This window comes from Hermetia illucens, chromosome 6, assembly GCF_905115235.1.
Source record: "Hermetia illucens chromosome 6, iHerIll2.2.curated.20191125, whole genome shotgun sequence".
Classification (NCBI taxonomy): Eukaryota; Metazoa; Arthropoda; class Insecta; order Diptera; family Stratiomyidae; genus Hermetia; species Hermetia illucens.
The window spans coordinates 9,846,491-9,870,411 of record NC_051854.1 but is presented as its reverse complement, the minus strand read 5'-3'; the positions used below and the strand labels follow the sequence as shown (position 1 = coordinate 9,870,411).

The window sequence follows — 23,921 nt, the reverse complement described above, 5'->3', positions numbered from 1 at the left end:
GATATCCGTGATCGTTATGGGGTTGCACCGATCGTGGAAAAATTGCGAGAGAGGCGTCTTCGAAGGTATGGTCACGCAATTCGTGCAAACGAGAATTCACTTGCCAAGATTGGTCTGAACATCGAAGTCGATGGTAAACGACCAAAAGGCAGACCTAAGCAACGGTGGTTTGATACGCTGGATGGGGATTTGAAAGCCTCGAGATTGCACCCAGATCAGGCATTCGATAGAGCCAAATGGCGAAGCCGATCACGACGAGCCGACCCCGCTTTTGAACGGGACAAAGGCTGAAGAAAAAGAGAAAAAGAAGAAGATTGCGCCCCACGAAATACCTTATATTGGCCTTCACCGCGGAGGCTGTGCGTACGCATTGCGGTTCAGCCTGGGAAACATGGTTTTTGAAAAAAAGTTTAAGAAATTATCGTCTTTTCCTGGCCTTGTCAACTAGCGGTTTCTTAGCCGCCAAATATACATTGTGTCCTAATACGATTTATCTGACAGATTAGTAGGCATTGTGTGAATATGTCCTTACAAACTGTGAACTGGTAAACAACCACTCTAGAAAAGGAAAACGTTGCAAACGTGGCTGGTACTTAGATAGGACACCACTTGACAACAGCCAGAATAAAACCGCTTGCGGTATGAAGTGGAGGAGAGGTACTACTACGAAAAAAAATTATAGAAGTGAGGTGACTGTTGAGCTCGCAAATAAAAAAAAGTAATTTTTGGATATAACAAGAGAAGGACCCTATATTTGCGAATGGAGCAACTAGATTCGTCGATGGCCCGAGCCTGTTTTCATTATTATTTTTTTTTTTGGAATATGCTAAGGCTATTCGACTGTTGGAAGAATTGATTGAAGTTCCTTATACTTTAGGGCGGCCTATTGGTGTGTCTATTCTATGCCACCAAATTTCTTTCTCAACTGGGCCTACCCTCGACTTCTTGAGTGAAGTGAAGGGGCTTTCCCCAAGTATTGAAAAGGGATGCTACAGCATTTAGAAAGTGTCCATTGGAGATTGATTGGGGGGTCAGAAAATAAATTTAAAGATATTAAGATTACGAAATTTAGTGGCTGTGGAGAAAGGTTTTTTTAGTACAGAGGAGTGGGTGCGCTACGTTATTTAATTTGACCTGCAGGCATCAGCTAAATTTATTGATTCCTACTAACCAAATCCTAGAAAAATAGGATGGTGATTGCCTTCAACATCATTTCTGTTATTGCGAATCCATTCCTAACATAAAATTGGACCTACCTCTTCAGCAAACATAACTCTGCTATGATCTCCAGATGTATCCCATTTCGTTGTCGGTCGTATCCTGAATCCAGTATTTTTCAAATTAATCGAAAAGTATCCTTGCGGACATTGACCATTCGTATTATAGCAATCACCCGCTGAGCCAAAAGGCTGTGGATTGCCATGGGTTCTGGCAAATCTATAATTTTCCGTATCCACTTCTAATGAATGAATATTAATTTTAATTTTTTCAAATTGCGTTCGCCCATGCCTGATAGTTTCATCAACAAATTCATTATCCCGAGAATTGGTGGGACATTTTGATAGATCGATCGTTCGTTTATTGTAGTACAGGGAGAAGTTCTCCTGATCTTGCTCGCGCAAAGTTAAATATTCTTCAGGACTAGACGTATTCATATTGTGACAGTAGATGTGCACAGGTTTTCGATTGATGAACATGATATAGTCGCCATCTTTGTGGGCGTTTTGATATCTCTTCACATGTTTACAGGAAAGTGGACACTCTACTGGAGGTTTGCATTTTTCTCGTTTTGTCTCCCAACCGCGACGACAGGATCGGGATTCGCTTGTGCAAGGGATTGTGATTCGTTTCCATCCTAGGCAGCTACACTGTAATTCGGGAGAGAAAAAAAAACTGGATTAGTGGATGAATGGAAAGGGATGAATAAAAACTGGACGCTAATTGTTGGCTATAGGAAGACTGAATAGAAACTGTTTTTTCTCGTAAATACTGTATTTCGAGAACCAGTTGTTTCGTCAATAGGTGTATGGTGATTGATGGAGTTGTCGGGAGTAATTTGTTTCTGAAATGAGCTACATGTTTTCCAAGGGAATAACTGGTTCCCGAACTGCAGGATTTGTGAAACCAAAACTCGCTTCGCCAAAAAACATTACTTGAGTATTTATGATGCTTACATTAGTTTCTTTCCGACACGGACATCTTTGCCGATCGGCTGGCTTATTATTGATATCACAGTATTCGTTTGATATGGTTCGACCTTTCGCCGTCTTACACTGAACTGTTCGCGTTGTAAATTCGCCGCTGCACTTATTCGGACACGGGTTCCATTTGCCAGGTTCCCATTTGCATGTCTTCTTGCAGGTTTTCTGCGGCCGTTTAGGTACCTTTTTGCGTATACCTTGCTCGCGACAGTAGGAGTCATCAACCTTTTCACGATTTAGGGTACGATCAGGTCTCTGCGATTTGTAGACTCGGTGACAATGAAACTGACGCGTCCTGATCCCATTGCCGCATGCAACTGAACACTGTAAATTTAAAATTGTATTACTTCAATCCTTGAGAATGTTAAAAGGTACTTACGGGAGACCAGCTCGGAAAGTATTTAAAAAAACAGCATTTTTCAGTATCTTTTGGTCTCAGATCCGGTCGACAATTATATGGATTGTTATCATGGCAGTATACCGATCGGGTTTTCACACACTTGTCGTTGCACCCACTCCATTCACCCGTTCGCCAAGAGTGGCCTCCTCCCATTGGTGTGTAGCCCTGAGTATCACATTCAAATTATTAAACCTTCAAAATAAGTCGCGTAATATATACTTACCGGAGAATTCATCACATCCGTGTAGTGATACCGTCTTTCCTTGTGGCCTCTAACTCGGTGTGTGAAACTCTACGAGATTGTTTGAATGATATCAATGAGAATTTGATTGGATATGATTAGGGGTTGCAGAGATCTATTTCTTCTTGTTCGGAAGTGGTTATTAGTGTCACACATGTACTTACGTTAATAAATTTTCATATGCAATATAATAATCGGAAATAAATCGATTTACTTTTAGTTTAAGATTTTAGCAAATTAGCCATTGGATATTATTTCAAGTAAGGATCGCAATTATATTCTGCAGATTTCTCTATGTTAGAATAGTTAGAATAATTAAAGACCTGGGCAACGGGACAATTCTCAAGCCCTCCAAAACTCTATCGCCTTAGAAATCAGTAAGTGTCCAGGAAGTAAAAAAAGTTGAAGGACTTCTTATAAATGTTTATGATAAGTGGAACCCTCGGTCCAAACTAGTATATGGTCAGTATATTTCGATGGCTGGGTAGTGAAGGGGACGACTTGATCCTGCAACAGTGTTAGTTTGAGCATTCTAGGATGTGTGAATAGGGAAATAGCTATTGAAAATCACTAGCTCCCATAACAGTTCACAGCATTTCATGAAAAATCCAAAAAACGGTCTCCATCTTTCAAAAAGGAAGTAAGAATATTTACCACGAGTAATCCGGTCTACCTATTATTACTGGGAAAACTTTGCGCTTTGCCAACTTTTTAGGAACCCTTTTCATTTTAGCATCTAATAAACTTAGTGCTTTATTTCAAAATACGATAATAGGGAGGTTTTCCGTTTCCAAAGCTGCTTCAATCTATTGAGACAGCCAAACTTTTCTATTGGTAGAGCTAAACTTTTCCACAAACTTTATCGAAAGCAACCTTAGAAAAGGTTTAAAAGTCTTTTTCTCTTTCGTTGAGAATGCAGGAAGTCCTGAGTCCGCATCCATTTGATGACGAATCGGACCACTTGGGAAGCAATTTACTCCCTCTCTTGCGGTCCATTGACCCTTCTTTTTGAGTTAAACACCCAAGTTTTTTTTAGAAAACTTGACTGACGGTTATGTCCAGGGCATTCTAAAAGTCGTTGTAAAGACGAAAGGATTTTCAAAAAAAAAAAAAAGAAAACCGTCAAAATCCTGATAAAAAGATAAGGAAAGTGAGAGCCTACCTTGGTTACGTTTTCACATTTCTGTCAGTAGCAAAATAGAAAAATTGCATCCATTTCACTTTCTTGGCAAAGTCTGAAGGGCAAATCATGGTAGCATCTAATTTTAAAAGTGGCCAAAGGTGAAAATGATGCTATCCTTTCGCTTCCTATAATTCTGTTTGGAAAACTGGTTCTAGTTTTTTTCTTCCATGAGAGTGGGAGATGTTACCGAAACGTTAGATAGGTCGCTTATCCTGACCAGTGATTTACTGATGATCTACTCGACTTTTTGAAGATTTGGTTGTGGTAGGGACGCAAAGAAGAGGGTTAAGTGGGCGATCCAAATTTATGCCGATGGCAAATATATATATAAGGAACATGAAGTGATTAGAAGGAGCAGAACAGAGCTCTTTTCTTATAAGCAAAGTGGCGAATTGTGAAAATGCCACAGTTTGTATCTGTTGTGAAATTTACAAGAGGGTGGCTTTATTCATTTAGGGGCTGCATGGTCTGAAGTGAATCGTGAAATCTAGAAGGTATGGCCCCAAACTAATAAAATGGCCGTCGTTTATCCTTTCGACGATTTATCGAACGGCATCTGCCAGAAGACATTTTTCAGATTTAATCTCTTGATGAAAATTGTTGGAGGAAACCCTAATGAGGAGCAATAGGTAAGCAGCTTTGACGGACTATCCCCTGGACCACCAAGACAGAGCTGTACCTCACATGGGCACGCATGGTGTGTGCTCAGTGTTTGTAGATTTCGCAAAAGGATGTCTTTATCTATTACGAGCCACAAGCACAGTCACGAACCGATAGAACGGTTATTGAATTATTCTTTGACAATTCATTTGAGTGGTATCGAACAGAAGGAATCCGTGATAAATCTTGTTGAGCCGACAGCGAATAGTGGCAATGATAAGCATTCTCCACAGTGACGCATTTACCTTACGGTTTCAGGTTTCATTACGGGGAGACCATGTGCTTGGTGACTATCAGGTGACTCCAAGTGCAGTTCTCAATGGGGAGACTCTAAAATTCCCTTGCTTTCAATTTTGCTAGTTATAACCTTTCTGGCAAAATCTGTAGCCAAACAACTTCCTGTCAAAACAGTGATCCTACCTAAGACTCTTACACCGAAATGTGAGAGCATAAGGTCGAATATTATCGCTCGATTTTTTGGCGACAACACCAGTAGTAGCACCGACAGTTGCGCAACGCGTGCTGTCAATATATATGCTAGCAAAGAGTCGGGAAATCAAATGTTCATGTCGTCAACTCTGCTCTACCGCACCGAAAATTTACTATCTATTGGCTTGGTATTGTTGCAGTATTATCTGCATCTACCCCTCAAGACAAATAATCAGTTCCCTGTTTGAGACAGGTAAAGGGTCTTCTTGTAAGGTAGTGTTTGAAATGCAAACATTGGATTGATTCAAATGTCTTAATAGGTTCAGTTAAGGCTATGATGACATAAAGACGTTAGAGCGATAGGTCTACTAGTTATTTGAGGGCTTCCTACCGCGTAGGGTTTTTGGATTAAACCAGCGATATAATAGCGGCTTACGGAAGTGAATCGTCGTTCACTCACAACAAAAGGTGCCTGATTTCCTCAACTAGCCCCTCTATCCGTGACCAAGTTTTCTGCAATTCAACCAACTGATACTGCCTATTTTCTGTTGGTATTGGTTAGCATTTGGGGGGGGGGGGGCGTCAAAATGAGCAAAGAAGTAACAATTAACAAACATGAGTTATCCGAAAAATCAGAAAAAGTAGCGAAAGTTGGCCAAAACATGCTGTGAGAGAAGTTGGGGCTTGCGCTCTGTTTCTTGTTCGGTGTTCGAGGCCGATCTGGTTTCTGTCATTCTAATTTATTGTGGCTTCTCAGAATTTTATTGATTTAAAGATCCGCTCTGGTGCGAGATTAAAAACCCGGTCCACGTACCTGTGCATGGCAGGAGAAATGCAAGCGTATGACGGCGGGACACTTCAATGAAAGTGCTGGTAAACCTGCAATGTTAAATTTTACTGCCTTCAGGTACTCTGCCCTTGTGGTTGAGCCCAGCCAACAACCTAGATAGGGTTTAGGCTTTTGGTCATTTTCAACTTCACTAGGCATTACAAATATCGCTGGAGATTGTCACTAGTCGGGAGTAGGACAATTGTGCACCCAATCTGGATAGCCCTTTTGGCCATCTTCAACTTCATTAGGCATTATAGAGAACGCTGTGGGTTATCATTAGTCGGGCGTAGAACATATAGTAGCTTAGATGGAGAATAAAGCCCGAATGAACATAAATGTTAATCATTTTCAATTACCTTAGTTAACATATCAGGTGAGCTTCCATTTTTCAAAGTTTCGATTACCTTGAACTTTATTTAAGGGTTTTATTTGATCTTGACCACTGACACTCATCTACGAGCTGACGATGCTTCCCACAATATTTCGAAGCGTTAATTTCATAAATCAAATCAATCAAATCACTGGTGGGAAACTCACCTATAAAATGAAATCCGTCAAAATTTCTAGCCGGTAGGCAAAACCATCTATCAGTAGGGTACTATCAGTTCCAATGATCCGAAGAGGATGTAGATCGACGGGTAAACGTGGGGTTGGATAGCGGTGCCATACCAGATTTGCCCAGAAGAGGTTATATTTTAAGTGTTGGTCTTTAATCAGACTCTTTTGATCCGCAACTTTTTATGCAAAACTGAGTAAGCGCGAAGGCAGGAAGAGTTGGAGATGCCACTCCTTCAGCCTTGGCAAAGTGATCTTAATATCGGCTATCAAGATTGTGGTTGCGGTTAAATGTGGGAGTTTCTCATGATGAACTAGAGAAATCGCATCAAATTATTTTTTCAATTTTTGATGAAATTGCATCCGTTGACAGCCGCCCTTTTTACTTTTTCACATGGGATTTAAGCACGAAAATATAATGACTCTTGGAGGAGGTTGAAAAACGTGACTTCAGTGTCGTCCAAGACAGGGGAACCTCGTTAGACTTTGTCTGACTTTTGCCCTGCGAGAGTGGAAATCAGGTGTCAGTTGTTCCCTTTTACATATTCGCGAACACGCTTTTATTACGGCTTATATTGAACCAATCGTTTTTTGGATCTTGAGCCGCCTAGGGCGAGTTTTTTAAACCCATCGGGGATCAATATTTCGGAATTTGTCCTGAATAGAGGGATTTGTGCATCATACTTTTTCCTCAATTCGCTTAGTGCTTTCCTTAGTAGTAGAATGTAACGATATTTAAGGGAAGCCAGAAACGCTAAGACCATAACCCACTATGATAAACGATATCTAGCTGACAAAACTAATGTGATTGATAAACGTTTTTTGGGGAACCATTGAGAGATTGCTTGTTTCAATTATGGGAGCGGTTGGTTTTTCTGACGAATTCGGGGTCAGCATCTGTGTGAATTTGCGCAATACTTTGATTCCAAAGAAGATGCGGTGAGGTGATTTTTAAAAAATTCAGGAAGAATCGAATTTCAACCAAGACAGGGACAAGGCATTGCAAATAGGTAGAAGATGCGAGTTTAATAAGAGAATTTTGAAGGCTTTGTATAGTGGCGTTTACATCCAAAAGAGGTGCAAGTAACTAAAAACTCGCTATTTCAAATATTTAACTGTCAACCTTAACAAAGAACTCCCAGATTGCTTGATCGAACTCGCTAGGACCGCTGCCAATTTATATGTGAACATTTTTTTTCTGGGTAAAGCAGTCAAGGAGTCGGTTTGTCTGGATGGGGCTTGTTACCTCGTTTTTGGTCTGAAATTTTATCCTGTTAGAGTTCAGAGGTTTTCGCATCACTGGGATTAAGGTCAGGTCGTTGCTATCCGTAGGCATAGTTTTGAGGAACCAGTCATAGATGGGAAATATTTGGTCAATGATGAATGCCATTCCTTCCTTGAGAATGTATGATTTCTGAGGAATCATGAATTGGTCGAAATGCGCCAAATACACTATTGAATTCGGACAATGTTTGGGCTTTTGAGAAGTCCGCACCCCCAGTTAAGAATACGCCACTATCTTACTATAGAATGCCTCAATCGTCAGCCTTCGCAGGTCAGTGGAATAATGAGAAGTGGAGAAGTTTCGGGGGATTGGCTATAAAGGCTGCGAAGTCTAAGAATAGGCATAGCTGCTAGATGTTGAAGTTCATAGTTACCAACAACATGTTTGTAATGAGAGTTATCTCACAGGAAGTGGTGGGTTCTATTTCGGTGAGTATTCAGTATTGAGTAACGAACACGGCCTGGCCTGTAGTTTAATTGGAGAGAAAGAACGAAAGGCCTTCTACTTAAATTGTCAGTTTGCCTGGGATATCGAAAAATATATCTCCTCCTTAGGGAGGTAGCATAGGATCACTGGGCACCGGGATTAGGGCAGCATACTTGATAGTGTGCTAATAATCGAGTGGGCCAAGGAGTGCTTCCTTTTGGTACTGCTGGAAAACTTATATACACGGAAAGCTGACTAGGATGAGTGGGCAAATCACAGTTATACCAACTTGGTTATGGTATGCTGTATCATGCCAAACATAGTGCTGATATTATATTTCATTTGGGTATACGTAGAGTGGTGGCAAAAATAGCAAATATTCTGACTATTCCTTTAGCTTACATTGATGTGTAAGGTGCGGGATTTAAGGCTTCCTTTCTTCCTATCAGATTGGATTGGAGCTTCCATCATGATAAACTCATCCCCGCGATCCTACCACATGGAGGGTAAATACGGAAAACCATGCGCTTTCTGGTATCGACTATGCATAGAGCCTGGTTATTGCGTGCACCTTTTTGATGCTACTAAAGACATCCTTGAGGGATGGTTTAAATCGTGTCTATCGCCTGGCTCTAGCTAGAGCTAAGCAAACGCAACTTCGGCAATGCGTTCCCCTTGCAGACATCTTTCGTACGATCTTTTACGATTGGGTCTTGTTATTATATATTCAGTCCCAATTCTTCTTGACTTGACATATCTGAAAGCAGCGATTGCTAAATAGACTCCCCTCTTGATAGTCGCCAGCTGGATACTTTACTGTACCCACCGAAGTACTGCCAAGAGGAGATTCCCACTTAGCCAGCTCGTTAATCTGCTCATTCACTTCTATGTTCTTATGACCGGGAACCCCAGAGCAGGGTGGCTTTGAGTGACTCGCCTAGACTTTTCAACGCATCCCTGCAATGCCCTACCAGTCTGGAGGATGTTACCATTAATTGTCGCTTAGTGGTCAGAGTGACTATGTTACGATAGATTCGTTTTCGGTGAAGTGTGCATCGTCATTCTGAACAAGTTGGCAGAGAATCCTTGATACCCTTGGCAATTTTAAGAAAGGGGGGGAGAGGGGGGGCGAGGGTTTAACACTACACATTGGACGGCGTTGTTAGATATGCAAGTGGCAGATTCAGGGCTTGCGTTATCTCGGTTGGTTTCTAGTGCGGTTCTCAAATGCAAATGGATTTAGAGGTTAGAGTACTGGCAGTCCTGAATGTTGCACCAACCTGATTTTTACTCAGCGGACTCATTTTTATAGCACCTCACAATCTGAAGTTCCAGGGACCTATGGAAATTATATCTGTAAAAGATAGATTATAGTATAATCACTTCGCGGATTTTTGAATAATAGTCCTCAGCTCCCTAAGTTTGAGGTAATTTTTGGGGTACGCTCTCTCTTCGCTATTCGTCATCATCATCAACAGCGCAACAACCGGTGTCCGGTCTAGGCATGACATAATAAAGAAGTCCTGACACCTCGGGGTCAACCGGGTCTTTCACTGGCAGATTATCCTTTTGGAACATTAGCGATCTGACTGATGCTTACGACAGAAATTTCCAGCGCTTCATAATGAATTGACAGTGGTCCATTGGCGTCAGATACTGGCTATCATTTCCGGCTATCGCATATGGGATGTGTGGAAAAAGAACCTTTCACCACAATAGAGTTTTTATGGCCTTGACAAGGCCTTCGCACCTACTTTTATTCAGCCCGGCAGATGTTTTGGCAAACGCCATGCAATTGGTCATTGTTGGAGTTGTGGAACAACCGCTGGATTGTACTGTACTTGGTTTCAACAAGTTCCGAGGGATTCTCAGTTATCAAAGAGTAGTTGCTCCTTCGTGTTTTCCTAATTATTGTATAGGAATAAAATTCACTTCTTTACCTGAGGCATGTCATTGGAGGGGCTTAACGTTTTATTTCAAAAAGGAGACAAAAATACTTCTATATATCTGCAGCGCATTAGTAGTACCACAAATAGCTTTCCCTTCATTAAAAGGGAGAGGAGGAAATTTGGGCTCAAAAGGAGAGGGACCGGCTATCTGTTGTTGAAAAAGGTTCGGATGAAGGCTTTCTGTATGAGGAAAAGAGAATTGAGAATATTTTCATGAGAAATGAAGTCCTGGGAGACGTCAATAAATATCTATTTTGGTAATCAAATTTAAGAAAACTTTGTTAATATGTTATAGAAATCTTAAATCCTTGAAAAAGGTTTTCTTTTAATAAATTAGGACATGCTCAAAGATTTTTTTTTATTTGTTTGTGTCCAGGGCTCTCTTGTTTAAAAGAATAATTATCCTTTTTGCCTATTTGGTGAATTCTATATACAAAAGTACATGTGTGCTCTAACCTTTCCTAATCATAATAGATATTTTGCTAAGTGATCAATTAGTATCAATCTAAAAGCATTTAGTTAAGAATTGTTAGTCGTTAAAAGCTGAGTCAAAATTCTGAGTTTCGTTTTTTGGAAAATTTATAAATTTTTGACTCTTTTAAATACAAGAAAGTTAGCTAGTAGAACTCCTAGCGGAGAGAAGCTACTTCAGTAACACGACCCCAATTTGACATTGAATTTTTGAATGGTTCATGAACGAAGTTATCTATCTTTTCTTCAAAAATACAAATTAAAAATAATAATACGACAATGGATTTTGATGAATTGACCTTTAACCCAACCTGGCCCAAAAAAATCCATTGAAGGTTTGTTAAAAATTATGCGATATGTAAATGTTATGTAAAAAGATACCCACGATGAATTTAGTATATTTTTAATATTTTTCATTGATTTTTTTTATCTTTTCCGAGCTTTTATTTTTTATTTTCGTTTTGTCTGATATCCTTTTCGAGGGAAATGCTATAAACCGTCAATTTAGCCGATATTGGGAGCATGTTTTCATACATTTTGCACATTCATTTTGCATTCTATATTCAAAGATATTTACAAGAAATATATTTATAGTGGGGAGAGATAAAATAAAAAAATATAAAATTTAGAAGCGAACCATAAACTAACCTGCTCTTGGCATGGTGGCATGGTACAATTTGTTTTGAGTGGTTTAAGCATTGGATAACCAGCACACATATGCTTATCTACAATTTGATTATTTTGCATACAAAAAATAGCAGTTGTGCGTTGGCCAATTCCACACGTGACTGAGCACTAAATAATATATTTTGAATAGAATCAATTTCTTTTTGATAACTTTATGTTGTTTTTTGGTTTTTTACATATGAATCAAAATTTATTTTATTCTATTTTATATTTGCTGGTTTCTAATAAAATTTCAAGAAAATAATATCAACAATAATAAAATGAAATAGAACAAGGATTAGATAACAACAACAGGAAAACACCTTTAAAATAAAAATAAAATAGAATTGGATGTTTAAAAAGAAAATAACCGGAAAATAGTTATGAAAGAGAGACGAATGAATAGGGTGTTTTGTGTTTCCAGGGAAAATTGACATGGATGATGTGTGGTGGGGAATGGCACAGAGGAACTGTCAGCTTATCTGGCTGAAATTTATAATTATTTTTGAAACTTTCTGGATTTAATAACTTAATAGTGTTATATTCTTAATAACTCCTTTAAAAATACCAAATTTCTTCTAAGACCCTCTCGTTTCAAAAACAATTATGAAATAAAATTACACAGAACCAAAAAAATAAATCTTTGAAATTGAGGTGAAGCGTGATATTGCTTAACAACGATAAAAAGAGGAACTTGAAAATATAAGCATTTTGATATTAGTTTTCTTAAGTAATTTACCGGTGTTTGTTCTCCATATGCCCAAGATGGACACGGTTCTCGATTACATGGTTGAATTTTGTGATCGTTTGGTTCACGCAGATGTGAGCATTCTGATTTATCTACTTCGATGCCATTGGGATGTGATAGACAAATTAATGAGCGAGTTTGTTGACCCGTTCCGCAGGTTTGAGTACACTGGAAGCAGAGAAAATATATTTTCCATGTAGCAATCTTGATATCTTAGGTGTGAAATATCTGGTCAATAATTGGCATCCGATAAATCCCTAGAATTTTATAGGAAACTCCTATTGGTTTATGTTTATTTTTTAATTTTTCTATTCATTTTTAATAATTAATTTGTTATATATATTTTCGTTTATTTTCCTACATTTCTTGATTTAAAATTATTTATTTTGTTTTATTTCTTTATGTTCATTCATTTATAGTTAATTCACCTTTTATTCAGTGCTTCCTATTTGGAGGATAGTTGCTTAATGTTATATTTCTAAATCTTTACCTGGGACCATTCCGTAAAGCTCCATATTGCACAGGATCCTGTACATTCTTCATAATCAGAACGTGATATTGATTCGTGACAATATGAAATATCCACCATGATTGATGTATTATTGGTGATATATCTTTTTATGCAGTTATATTTGATACTTCGCATTCCGGTCATACCGCAAGATGCTGAACATTTCGAGACGCTTGTGATATTTCGTCTGCAAAAAATTAAAACAAAAGTCATAAGTGGGTTTAGGTATTAAATATAATACTGAGTCCTGAAGCTAAAAATATTGAAGATAAAGTGATTTGACTTTTGTTAAATCTATTTTCACTTATCTTTTCGGATTAAGTGCGGTGAAAGTTAGAAGCTAAGCACTTCATGGAGAATTTTGCAAAATTCAGAGTATTCAAATGAGAAATGAAACGTTTGCCGACTCCTTTAACAATGGTAAAATTAGCACCAAATTTTCCAGTACCGTGGCTTACATAATGCGCTATATTTCCGCAAAATTCGATGCTACCAGAATTAATTAAATCTCTAAAACAAAGGAGCCTACTGCTATTAACTTTATGTGCCTATTTATTAGAATGGGATGTTGAGATAGTCCTTACTTGGCTATGTGCTAACAGATATCAAAAATGAAACTTTTCTCGGTTATTACTAATTTATCCTAAGAGAAAAAAGGGCATTTTTAGGAGGCCTCAGAAATTGAAGAGAAATTGTCAGATCTCCGATCAGTCTTCTCTGCAGTAAATGCTCTTCCCATTATCGAGGAGAAGACGCCACTGTCTCGGTAGTGTAATTATGTTAGAGATGGACTGTCTCCAGTGGCTAGCTTTATGATTATGCGATTACTACCAGCAGATGGAGAAAGAGTGAAGACTGGTAGGTAGAAGGATCCTAAGCATGCCAAATAATACAAATCTGGGCCTACAGAGAAGAAGTATGCAAAAGTATCCTAATTAATGGCAATCTCAAAAAAGAAGGAGGAGTCAATGGTCACTTTTCTCCCAGAGATATCCTACCTACGTAAAGAGTGTACCAATTTCTCCAGCTCAAAGGGGCTCACAGATAAAAGATTTTGAGACATGACATGGATCAAAAATGGCTTCCATCAGAAGATAACCGCGAAAGGCTTTACCCACACCCAGTAATATAACGTCCACTTTTATTCCTACATAATAAAGTAAAAATCATGTAAAGAGATATCTGCTTGTGAAGCTCAAGCTCATATGAACGTCGGAATTAGATTGGGCTAATCTTGCAGTCACATTCATTAAAAACCAACCCCGGGCCTCCTTAGCACTGACCTTATGGGACTAAGAATTACTTTACAGCGTGAGTTTGTCTTTTGCTGTCACCTTGATTCCAGCAGCCCGTTTTGTATCTGTACAATTGCGGAAGCAACTGCAAGCCAGTTTTCCTTCAGTTTGAGCAATTCTTCAACTATTCCCTCCGAACTCATGTTCGTCTTCGATGCACGTTCAGAATTTTTTCGGTCATGAATTTCGGGTAAAGAAAAATAAAATGTCCTGGTTCTTCTCGTATGCTATCGCATTCAGGACCAGGATCCCTTTTGTCGGAGTTTCATGATGGCTGCGATGGTGTCCACATCGCGGGAAAAGCTTTTTTTTGGGCTCAAGCGCGCAAGCGGGTACTCCTTGGTTGCAGTATAGGCTTTAGGTAGGCCTCGCGTCTACCGGTATTAATCCTGAGTCTGTAGGTAGTATAAACCGTTATCGCTATGCCAGTCACAGCGGGGTTCTGACTGTAAATCAATCTGTGTCCGAAGAAGATCGTGGGGTTAGGTCCAGACGGTCGATACTGACGTAAAATCATCAGGACTTAATCCATCGGTATTTAGTAGTCGACTTAAAGACATGGGTATTTCCATGGACTTCTACTTTGATCATGTTTTTCTTGCTTGCATCTAGAACTTCACGCCTTGACAGTTTGGATGTTGGACCTAGTCCTCACTGTCAGTTTCAAGGCTTTGTTAAGAATACTACTCAAGAGGTTAGATATTTTCTTTTATTTGTAGTTAAGTCTGAAATTAATAGACCAGTAGCTTACTCCAAACTACAATTTAGTACTGATGAAGGGAGTAAGTTGCTCCCGAAATATATATATATACTACTCAAGCTTTGGAACATATTTCCCAATTGCTAGAATACTCTGAGCTTCTGGAGAAGTTTTTTTGGTCGAAAGTATGCGGCATTGTAAGTTCACTGTTCTATGAGCATTTGGGCTGCCTAATAGGGAGCGGTCACCTTTTGACTGATATGCATGATCGGCTTATTTTCTCTCTACTCCGAAAAGCTCCTATTCCATATATCGTGCATTGCTTCCGTCTGTCTTTCGCTGTGTGGCTGAAGCCTTAGGCCAACGGATAACACATTTATACTTCCTCCTATTAGTAGTTTGGGTTCCCCTCCACTGATAGACGAAATGTCGAACGTCCTTGTTTGTGGTGATGTTATCTATATCTTTGCACTCTAGAGTGATCCCCGGCATGCTATATCCTTATATTTGTCTACTATGTTAACGAATTTGTCCGCAGTTATGTCATTGGATTTCTTCGATATTTTTATGCAGCTAGCATTTTCCTCAAATTGATAAGTTCTGGACCTGTCCTGACCCTTCTGATATGATTCTTTACTACACTTGGCTTCTGAACTTTTGTAACCAGGCACTGTGCCTGTGTATACTTTGCCAATAGTTTCCGCTGCTTTCGTTACCTGTTCAATTTTCTTTGGGTTTGGTGCCCTGCTTATTCGATCAACTGTGCAGAGGGTCTCTTCTGCTATGTATTGCTAATGGACACTAATTTGTGTTACTGATCTTTCTGGCTTTGCGGCTTACCTAATGCGTCTCATAGTGTATTCTAGGGACTTAAATGAGCCTACCAGAGAGAGAGAGAGAAACTAGGGACTTTGTAGTAAAAAGCATCAAATAGTCATACGATGAAACACAGGGTGGCCAGCCAAATGGACAAATAGAATGCTTATCTGGCTCTGAAAATATTTGAGATATTAAACGTACTGATCTTAATAAGTTTCTGCGATAAGCTTACCTTTAAAGGAGGCAAACCCTCCGTGAACTATAAGTTCAGTAAATAGGTAATGTCTCTGTAATAGACGGTCCCTAATTATGGGCGGGCTACCTGCACCCATCAGTATAGCAGGATGATGCGCCTAACATGGTGTCAATTATCACTAAAGAATATGAGTTAAGTGATACTAGCGGGGAACAGTGTATGTATTACCCTTAATCACCACCGTGCCAGGTAGGCGAGCAGATGGGCAGACAAAACGAGAGCCTAAATCTTTGTGTAGATAAACCTTGAAGAATCTTTCAAAATACAAAACATTGAAGATATAGAAAATCTGGGTAGAGCTATCTGTCCCATCATCGACCATCAGTACCATCTCTGGCACATCGACTATACATAGATAAACCTCAGTGGAAGCGATAGGGTATTATGGTCACCGACAGGGAAACATGGGCTCGACTAAAAGCTGGACCAAAATCCGGTGGTTGACGTTAGTTCAACAGAAAAGAATCTCTGTGATCTAGACGATACCATCTTTTGACATATAGCGGATTAGAGGTAGTGAAGCTACATAATCTATTTCTGACCGTTAGGTTGTTTTGGAAGATGGGGGTCGTTCAGTCCGTCGTTTTGCTTGCTGGGTAATCAAGGCACTCGCAGGATTGTCGAAGTCCAACCTAGACACATCTTGTGATTATGATGGACATACTCACAGGAAGCTATGGCCTACACCTATCGAAACCGGGGAAATCCAAGGACATTATCTACAGATTTTACCAGGTTAATATTGAACCCTCCATACACATTCTAGGGCAATGTCCAGCTTTCATGGGCAGCGGAAAATTACACCTGGGAGTCTGCCAAAACCCAGGCGAGTTGCAGAAGTACTTAGGGTGACATCCTAATATTCCTGTGCGTCGTAGGATATAATGTGTTATAGTAGTTATAAGTATATAGTAAAAATTGAAGTGGTACAATAGACCGAAGCACATCCCCGTCAATAATAACAATACTCGTTGGATCTCATGACCGATGGTCGCACTGGCTGCTTTGCCTGCATGAACCTTTGCGAGTGTGCTAATTTTGTTGATAATTGTAACCTATCTACGGGGAAGTATTTAGATGTGGGTTAGTTTTAGTGGCCTTGCTCTCGGTCAGCGTTTTCTGAATCGTCCAACTGTTCAGCATGAATTTTTTTGAAGCTGATCGAATCGTTAGATGGTTCTTCAACTTAGACAATTTGAGGTAGAATCATTTGTAGACTGCTGAAGTCAGGGGGAGAATTCTATCCATTTTATAAAATTACTTTCTACTCACATGAGTTCACAATCCTCATTGCACGCCATATCCAAGGCTCCAACTGGCTTTTTACTTGATTCACAGTAACTTGATGACACTTGCTGCGATGCATCAACTTTAACGCAAACCGGTGTCCTATGCCTGTCGAAATCCAACCATAAATAATCTTTTTGTCAATTTGTTTGAAACTATCCTTACTTGCTTCCCTGACAAAGTGCACTGCAAGGACCCCATTCGGGTAACTTCCACTGATAGACTTCTGGCTTTGGATAGTAAATGTCATGATGATGCCTTGCATGGTGGTGTCTCTCCGCATTCACTATTGGCGTTGTGTAAGTGTACGTCAGAAGAATTTCATCACCATTGTCTTGCTCTGGTGGCAGTGACAGTAGCTGGATTGAATTTTAAAAATAATTTTGAATAATTTAAGGAAACGAAAGTGATTTGAATGGGGAAATTTACTTCGACTTTAAGATCCTTTTTGAGTATTCTCGAATAAGTTGTATTAACACGTTCGACAGTGCTGTTGGCGCCACTGTATTCAAAGGTCACTCCGGCGTACGGGAAGGTTTTTTTGTAGGTATTTATGACATTATGGCCGTTTAGAAGATACTCTCCTTGATCATCCAGTAATACTATTTTTTTTTTTTAAAAGAGAAGAATAATTTTGGAAATATTATATAAATCAAAAATATATCTTTCACAACATTGAATATATAATAGAATCAATTTAACAAAACTTGGTCAAATATAAACTTAAAATAATACTAAAAAAGTCGGGCAAATTTTCAGTCCAGTCGTGTTGTAACCCTGAGAAAATTACAGCCTTTAGGATCAGAGCTTCATGGAAAACAGATAAGCCTGATCATAAACACTGCTATTCTTCCAGGATTATGATTTTGATGCTGATATACAAATTTTTGTACTTTTTTTTGGCAGCGGATCCAAAATATTTTGTAAAAATTTTGACACTCCAAACTATACATAAATTATGCGAATTTTCTTTCTATTTTTATTTGATGGATGCAATTCGGTCGATATATAATGATAACATTGAAATTCCACAACAATTACCTATATAATTTGAAAGTGGTGCGCCAACTTGTCGAATGTCAATGTTAGCTGATCCTGCAAAATAGGGTAGAAGATAGAAAGGTTGCTAGATTGGTAGAATGGTGTCAAACTTACCTTTTGGAATTGTGAGTATATTAAAATGGAATGGTTTCTTTGTGGTATCGCTTCCCGATTCAATATGCGATCTGTAAATGTTTCCTGTTACCTCGTTACATGTATCGTTATTTCCTTGGCATACACCACACCTGTCTGAAGTCAAAAAAAATCCATTTGATAATTATAGAAAACCCCGGTTTCGACTAAGCTATATTTAAATTTTTTTTTTGTGTTTTTCAAATTAATTTTATTTCTTCTTAACTTCCAAACGAATATTCTATTCCAATTATCTCATTGCTCCTTTCAAAAATTTCCCTCCAGATATTTTAATAATAAAAATTATTTATTTTATTAATTGTTGAAATGAGAAGAGGATGGGCGCGTGGTTGATATAAAAAGATTGTTCTTTTTCTCAACCTAGGAAATGTTCCTATGATCGCCTGCGAGCTGCGCAGACAGGAAATTGTCTGAGATTCACCCCCAGAACATCTACTGACGGGACAGTGCCATGAAACTATTGTGACCAACGTGCTTGGAACTACTTCCTCCAATCACTCTTCTTCAGTCTTTGTTCCGTTCACAAGCGGGATCGGCTCCTCGTGATCGGTTCCGTTATTTTATTTTATCAAATGCCCGATCTGGGTGCAATTTCGAGGCTTTTAAATCCCCATTCAGCGTATCAGGCCACGGTTTTTTCGGCCTGGCTTTTGGTCATTTATCATCGACTTCGATGTTCAGACCAATTTTGGCAAGTGAATTCTCGTTGGCACGGATTGCGTGACATTACCATCCACAACGCCTCTCTCGCACTTTTTCCACACTCGATGCAACCCCATAACGATCGGGGATATCCTCATTTCGGATGTGATCAAAACGTGTCGCGTCACTATTCCAATACAACATCTTCGTTTCCCTTACCGCTAGACGTGGTTCATTGTTTTTATAGTCGGCCAACACTTAGAACCATAGAGAGCGTCAGAACGGACGACATTGTGGTAAATTTTAGATTTGAGACGATCGTTGATACGTCGGTCACAAAGAACACCAGTTGTGTAACGCCACTTCATCCAGGTTGCGTTAATACGTGGAGCAATTTCATAGTGGAGTTTTTCATTGGCTCATAGCATTGATCCGAGGTATTTACATCGCTCAGTTCTGGGCAGGTCACTGCCGCTGACAGTAATTGTGCCTGTTTCATGGGGATCGGTCGTCAAAAATTCAGTTTTGTTTAGATTCAATCTGAGACTATGCTACATGAGGCGATCATTCCATTTTTGGGCAAGTTGCTCGAGATCATTTTATGGCAGTGAAACGTGGACCATGGAATAGGCCGAAGTGAAATCAGTGAACCCCTTTAAACGTCGAGTTGTTGGACCTGATCCGAGGAGATGGAAAAAGTGCCATGTGCAGTTGTATACTATCTATGACGAGTTAGAGGACTCTATCTGTATATTAGTTTATGATGAATTTACTACATGAACTCTATGGAGTTTTCTCAGGCGACTTTGAAAAGAAAGAATATCATCTCGACAGGCGCGAAGCATATGGGGGGATTCGATTGATAAAGACAGCAAGCGAGTAACCAAGGCGCGGCAATAGTGCAACCAACCTTAAAATCTGTCAAAGAAAAAGAGTTTGGAGAGCAAATAAGAGCAAATAAAAAGAAAATGCATCCTGAATTGATGAGCGCTGGGGTGTCGTAGCAGAAGGCGGCGGTTAAAATTTCACTGCTGGCAGAGAGATTTGTTATCGTGGCTGTATGTCGGATACTAGTCGACTCAGCTGTGAATGAGTACCTGAGTCAAATCAGTGTAATAATCTCGGGTGAGCGTAATGCTGACCACATTGCCTCCTTCAGTGCACTCTAGTGTACCGTTACAGTTTTGAATGAAGTGCTCTAACAGACGTCAAGGCCCTGATCCAATATGGATTGTTGCGCCAACGAGTATTGTTATTAACCTGAACTTGCAAGGTAAAATTCAATTCGGAGCTAACGGCCTGGGCTCGGAGAGAATGTCAACCAAATCAGCCGCTTTAAGTTCGTTGCTTGGCTCCTGCTTGAGTCCTGCCATTGCAGATTAGAAGGGACTATTTCGCTTCTCCCAAATTGTGCGATGTGTGGTGTGAGGAAACCTATTTGAGCGGCGTGGTCGCTTATTGGCCAACGCCCCAGGGCTTATAGTCATGGTTTGGAATATATATACTGATAAGTGCAGTAAGTTTTTGTTAAGTAGTCTGATTTCCAATTTTTTCTCGAGTGGGAAAGAAGAAAAGCAAAGATTCCATTTCAGGCGAGTCCCGCTAGATCAAGTTAAAATATGAGACTTGACCTGCGTCGCTGGCTCGTCGACTGGAATATCTTTGGCTACATCCTTGCGTCTCAGAACTAACTCCAACAGTCCTCCTGCATTATATTTTTTGTATCTACCGGTGAAGCGAATAGTGTGGAAATCTTTTGTTATGTGACCATTCTTTCGTATCGTCCCGATTGGGACTTGTGTTGAATCCTCCAGTATGACTGACGTTTTTGTGGTATAAAATAAGTCGTGGCAGACCCTGCTTCAGATGGGGCGATGGTGTAGGTCAGGACGTCTGACAGCTTTTAGGGATATCGAATTGGTGAACCTCGGCCCAAAACCGGGATATTTGGAGTTTCTTACTAAGACAGGCCTAGACCGAATACCGGCTGTTGCGCCGTTGATGATGATGATAACCATTTAGAGCAGTTGGTCCTTGGTTTGTATGCAGTAGATCTAGAATATTACTGTCTTCATAAAGCATGGTAGTCAATATCCAGCTTGTAAATCGCGCTTGCAAAAGCAATAAAAATGAAGGCTGGCTAAATTTCCGGAAGACATTGCGTGAATATAAGAGGAACGTAAAACGTTCGAAACGAGAATCTTTTAGAGCATACTGTGAGGAACTGGAAGGTAAAAGGGAGCCTCCCAGGCTGTGCAGAGTACTTAACAAGGATGAGTCGGCCAAGTTAGACTCTCTTAGAAAACCGGCACTTGCACGAACTCCAGGGTAGAGACGATATAGACTCTCTTGGAAGTATACCACCCAGGAGAACAGGTGTCAAACGTGAGAAGAGGTGAATTGGCGGTTTTAGCAAATGCTTCAACACGAAAGTGTTGCAAGGGGAAATGGGACACTGCTAGAGCGGTTGTTACCAATGAAAAGGCGAGAGCTACTATACTATCATTTGGACACTTCAAAGCACCTGGCTTGGATGGCATCTACCCAGCGATGCTAAAGGGGAGTCAAGAGCATTTAGAGCAACTCCTAAGAAATATTTTTCAAGGATGTCTTGCTCTGGGCTATGTTCCTTCCTCTTGGCAGAAGGTGAAGATAGTCTTCATACCAAAGCCTGGGAAAGATGGCTATTCAAATCCAAAGAACTTCAGGCAAATTAGCTTAACATCATTTTCGCTGAAATGTCTGGAGACACTGGTTGAGCGTCACATTCGCGAGAAGGCGCTAAGGCCGCACCCACTAAATGAAAACCAACATGCTTATCAACGTGGAAAGTGTTGTGAGTTTGCTCTTCATTCTTTGGTTTCAAAGATAGAGGATGCAACTTTGAAGGGTGAGTACGCGATGGGGATGTTCATGGACATTGAAGGAGCTTTTGACTGTGTGCCCTTCCAAAAGCTCTGTGATGCCGCCAGAGAGCATGATGTTGACGAAACTCTAGTAAAGTGGATCTAGGCTATGCTAACGCAGAGATTGTTGTGTGTTGAAGTGCGACGAAAGGCTGCTCTCAAGGAGGTGTGCTCTCGCCACTTCTGTGGAGTATGCTGATCGGCTCACTACTATGCGAATTGCAAAATCTGTTTGAACGTGTTCAAGTTTATGAGGATGACGTGGCTATCCTGGCTGTTGGGCGAAATCTTGGAACGATGTGTAGAAATACACATACTGTCAGGATATACTGATGGCAACGGCCTTTCAGGCTGAAGTGTATGCGATCCTAAGGGCGGCAACCTGGTTGATTGATGAGCGTTGAAGGGCAGGAACAACGTATTCTGTAGCAATAGTCAAGCTGCATTGATCACTTCAAAAATGGTCCAGGAATTCAGAAACCGATTAAGCTCTGTTTCTAGATTCAATACGGTGGAATTACTCTGGGTACCTGGTCATTGTGGTGTAGAGGGAAATGAAATCTCGGATGCCTTAGTAAAAGAGGCTTCAACTTTTCCCACGCCCGGACCGGAACCAGCAATTGGGGTGTCAGTAGCATTGGCTGATGCTGCTATCAAAAACTGGGAACAAGCTTCTCATAATGATGGGTGGCGAAGCCTTAATGCTGCTAGATACACCAAACTTTTCCTGTTAGAATCAAGCAAAGATATTGCAACGTTTATCCTGTCGAAAAGCAGGAAGACTTGCAGAAGTATGGTGGACTTTCTGACAGGCCATAATTCAAGATGATACGTGTCTACCCTGTAATGAGGAAGCGGAATCCACGGAGCGTTTGCTAAGTGAACGCCCCGCCTATGGGCGCATCAGACATCAGATTTTTGGTCCTGATGTGCTCCTACTGTAGCCGGTAGTATCACATCCACTAACGGAAATCCTGCGATGCATAAACGAATCGAGGAATATTCCGTTAGACGGGAGAATCGAGTACAATGGACCGTCAAGGTCTGAGTGCTCAGAGGCTTTGCCTGTATGGCAGGCTCCTTGTTGGAAACGACAAGGATGCTACATTTAGAAAGGTTTTAATAACAGGGGAGACGAGGATTGATTTGAATTTAAATAGTTGACAAAAATTAGTTCAAATCTTAATTCACGGAAAGCCTTGCCTTTTTTGCTATAAAGTAATGGGGGATTTGCGTAACGATCGCTCAGTAAGACGTCTATAAAGAGAGATTCATTCTCTGCCTTCAACACAATTTCGAAGTTTAGCTCGATGATCTTGATAACATGCAGAGCTGTCAATTTTGCTAGTCCTTGGGGTCATCTTTTGACATGTATCTAGACGTTTATCTTCATCTAAAGGTATAATGTTAACTCACTTCATATTGGATTTTCCCAGTAAATATGGGTGCTCCTAAAAGGATCAAAATTTTGGTTTAACCTTTTAGTATTATTTACAGTAAATGTTTGAATCTTTATTGTTTTTGACAATTTGAATGTACTCCTTCCTTTTGGTGTTTGTATCTTATTTTCTTATCTTATCTCCTTTATCATGACATGGAATACCTAAATATATATAGGATTACTTTTGTTATGTCCTTTTTCTACTGATTCGTGATTAAGCTTTACTATTTATAATACTTATATCTAAATATTTAAAGAAGATGTTAGTTACCAAGTTGTGTTGTTGAATTCAATTCATTATCACATCCTGCGGGCCGACAAATTCCATTGACACATTTATTAAAGCTATCGAAGGTACAAGTGGTTCCATCACGAACCTGCACTTAAGAAAATATCCCCAGAAGAAAGAAAAAAGTTATAGTAGAAATATGTACACTAAATTTAGTTTCAGGTTAGATTATATACAATTTAATAAGTAAATAAAATAAAAATAAATCAAATACAGCAAAGGGTATACAATTTAGTAAAATTATGCGAGAAATAATAATTAAAAGGGAGAATACAATAAATTAATAATTAATAAAAACAAAAATAAATAGCAGTCGAGCCGACCCCGCTTGTGAACGGGACAAAGGCTGAAGAAAAAGAAGAAGAAAAATAATAAATAATAGCAGTAAAGATATAAAATTGTAAATAGAAAAAAGGAGTAAAATAGTAAAGATCCTTAAAGTTAGTCACATCTTCACCTTATCAGCTAACTGAAAATAGTTTGATGACTTCTCAACTCGGCAAAACAGCTTACACTCATCCCTTGGTGAAACTAA

General features: G+C 39.6%; 1 protein-coding gene across 3 annotated transcripts in view; it reads right to left on the bottom strand.

The window, feature by feature from the left end:
* The window catches only part of LOC119659507 (A disintegrin and metalloproteinase with thrombospondin motifs 9), a 246,084-nt gene that overhangs the window by 4,170 nt on the left and 217,993 nt on the right, over positions 1 to 23,921 (bottom strand). For 2 of the 3 annotated variants that reach the window (XM_038067634.1, XM_038067635.1), the window contains exons 15-28: positions 23,844 to 23,917; positions 23,369 to 23,474; positions 18,070 to 18,204; positions 17,956 to 18,009; positions 17,344 to 17,516; positions 17,080 to 17,273; positions 16,900 to 17,022; positions 12,537 to 12,744; positions 12,038 to 12,214; positions 11,281 to 11,427; positions 2,825 to 2,893; positions 2,581 to 2,766; positions 2,175 to 2,525; positions 1,257 to 1,868 (exon numbers count right to left, since the gene is read on the bottom strand). In XM_038067634.1, the coding sequence (XP_037923562.1) occupies positions 1,257 to 1,868; positions 2,175 to 2,525; positions 2,581 to 2,766; positions 2,825 to 2,893; positions 11,281 to 11,427; positions 12,038 to 12,214; positions 12,537 to 12,744; positions 16,900 to 17,022; positions 17,080 to 17,273; positions 17,344 to 17,516; positions 17,956 to 18,009; positions 18,070 to 18,204; positions 23,369 to 23,474; positions 23,844 to 23,917 (2,609 nt within the window). The remainder of the gene's footprint in view (positions 1 to 1,256; positions 1,869 to 2,174; positions 2,526 to 2,580; positions 2,767 to 2,824; positions 2,894 to 11,280; positions 11,428 to 12,037; positions 12,215 to 12,536; positions 12,745 to 16,899; positions 17,023 to 17,079; positions 17,274 to 17,343; positions 17,517 to 17,955; positions 18,010 to 18,069; positions 18,205 to 23,368; positions 23,475 to 23,843; positions 23,918 to 23,921) is intronic. The other variant, XM_038067636.1, reaches the window with a different exon arrangement.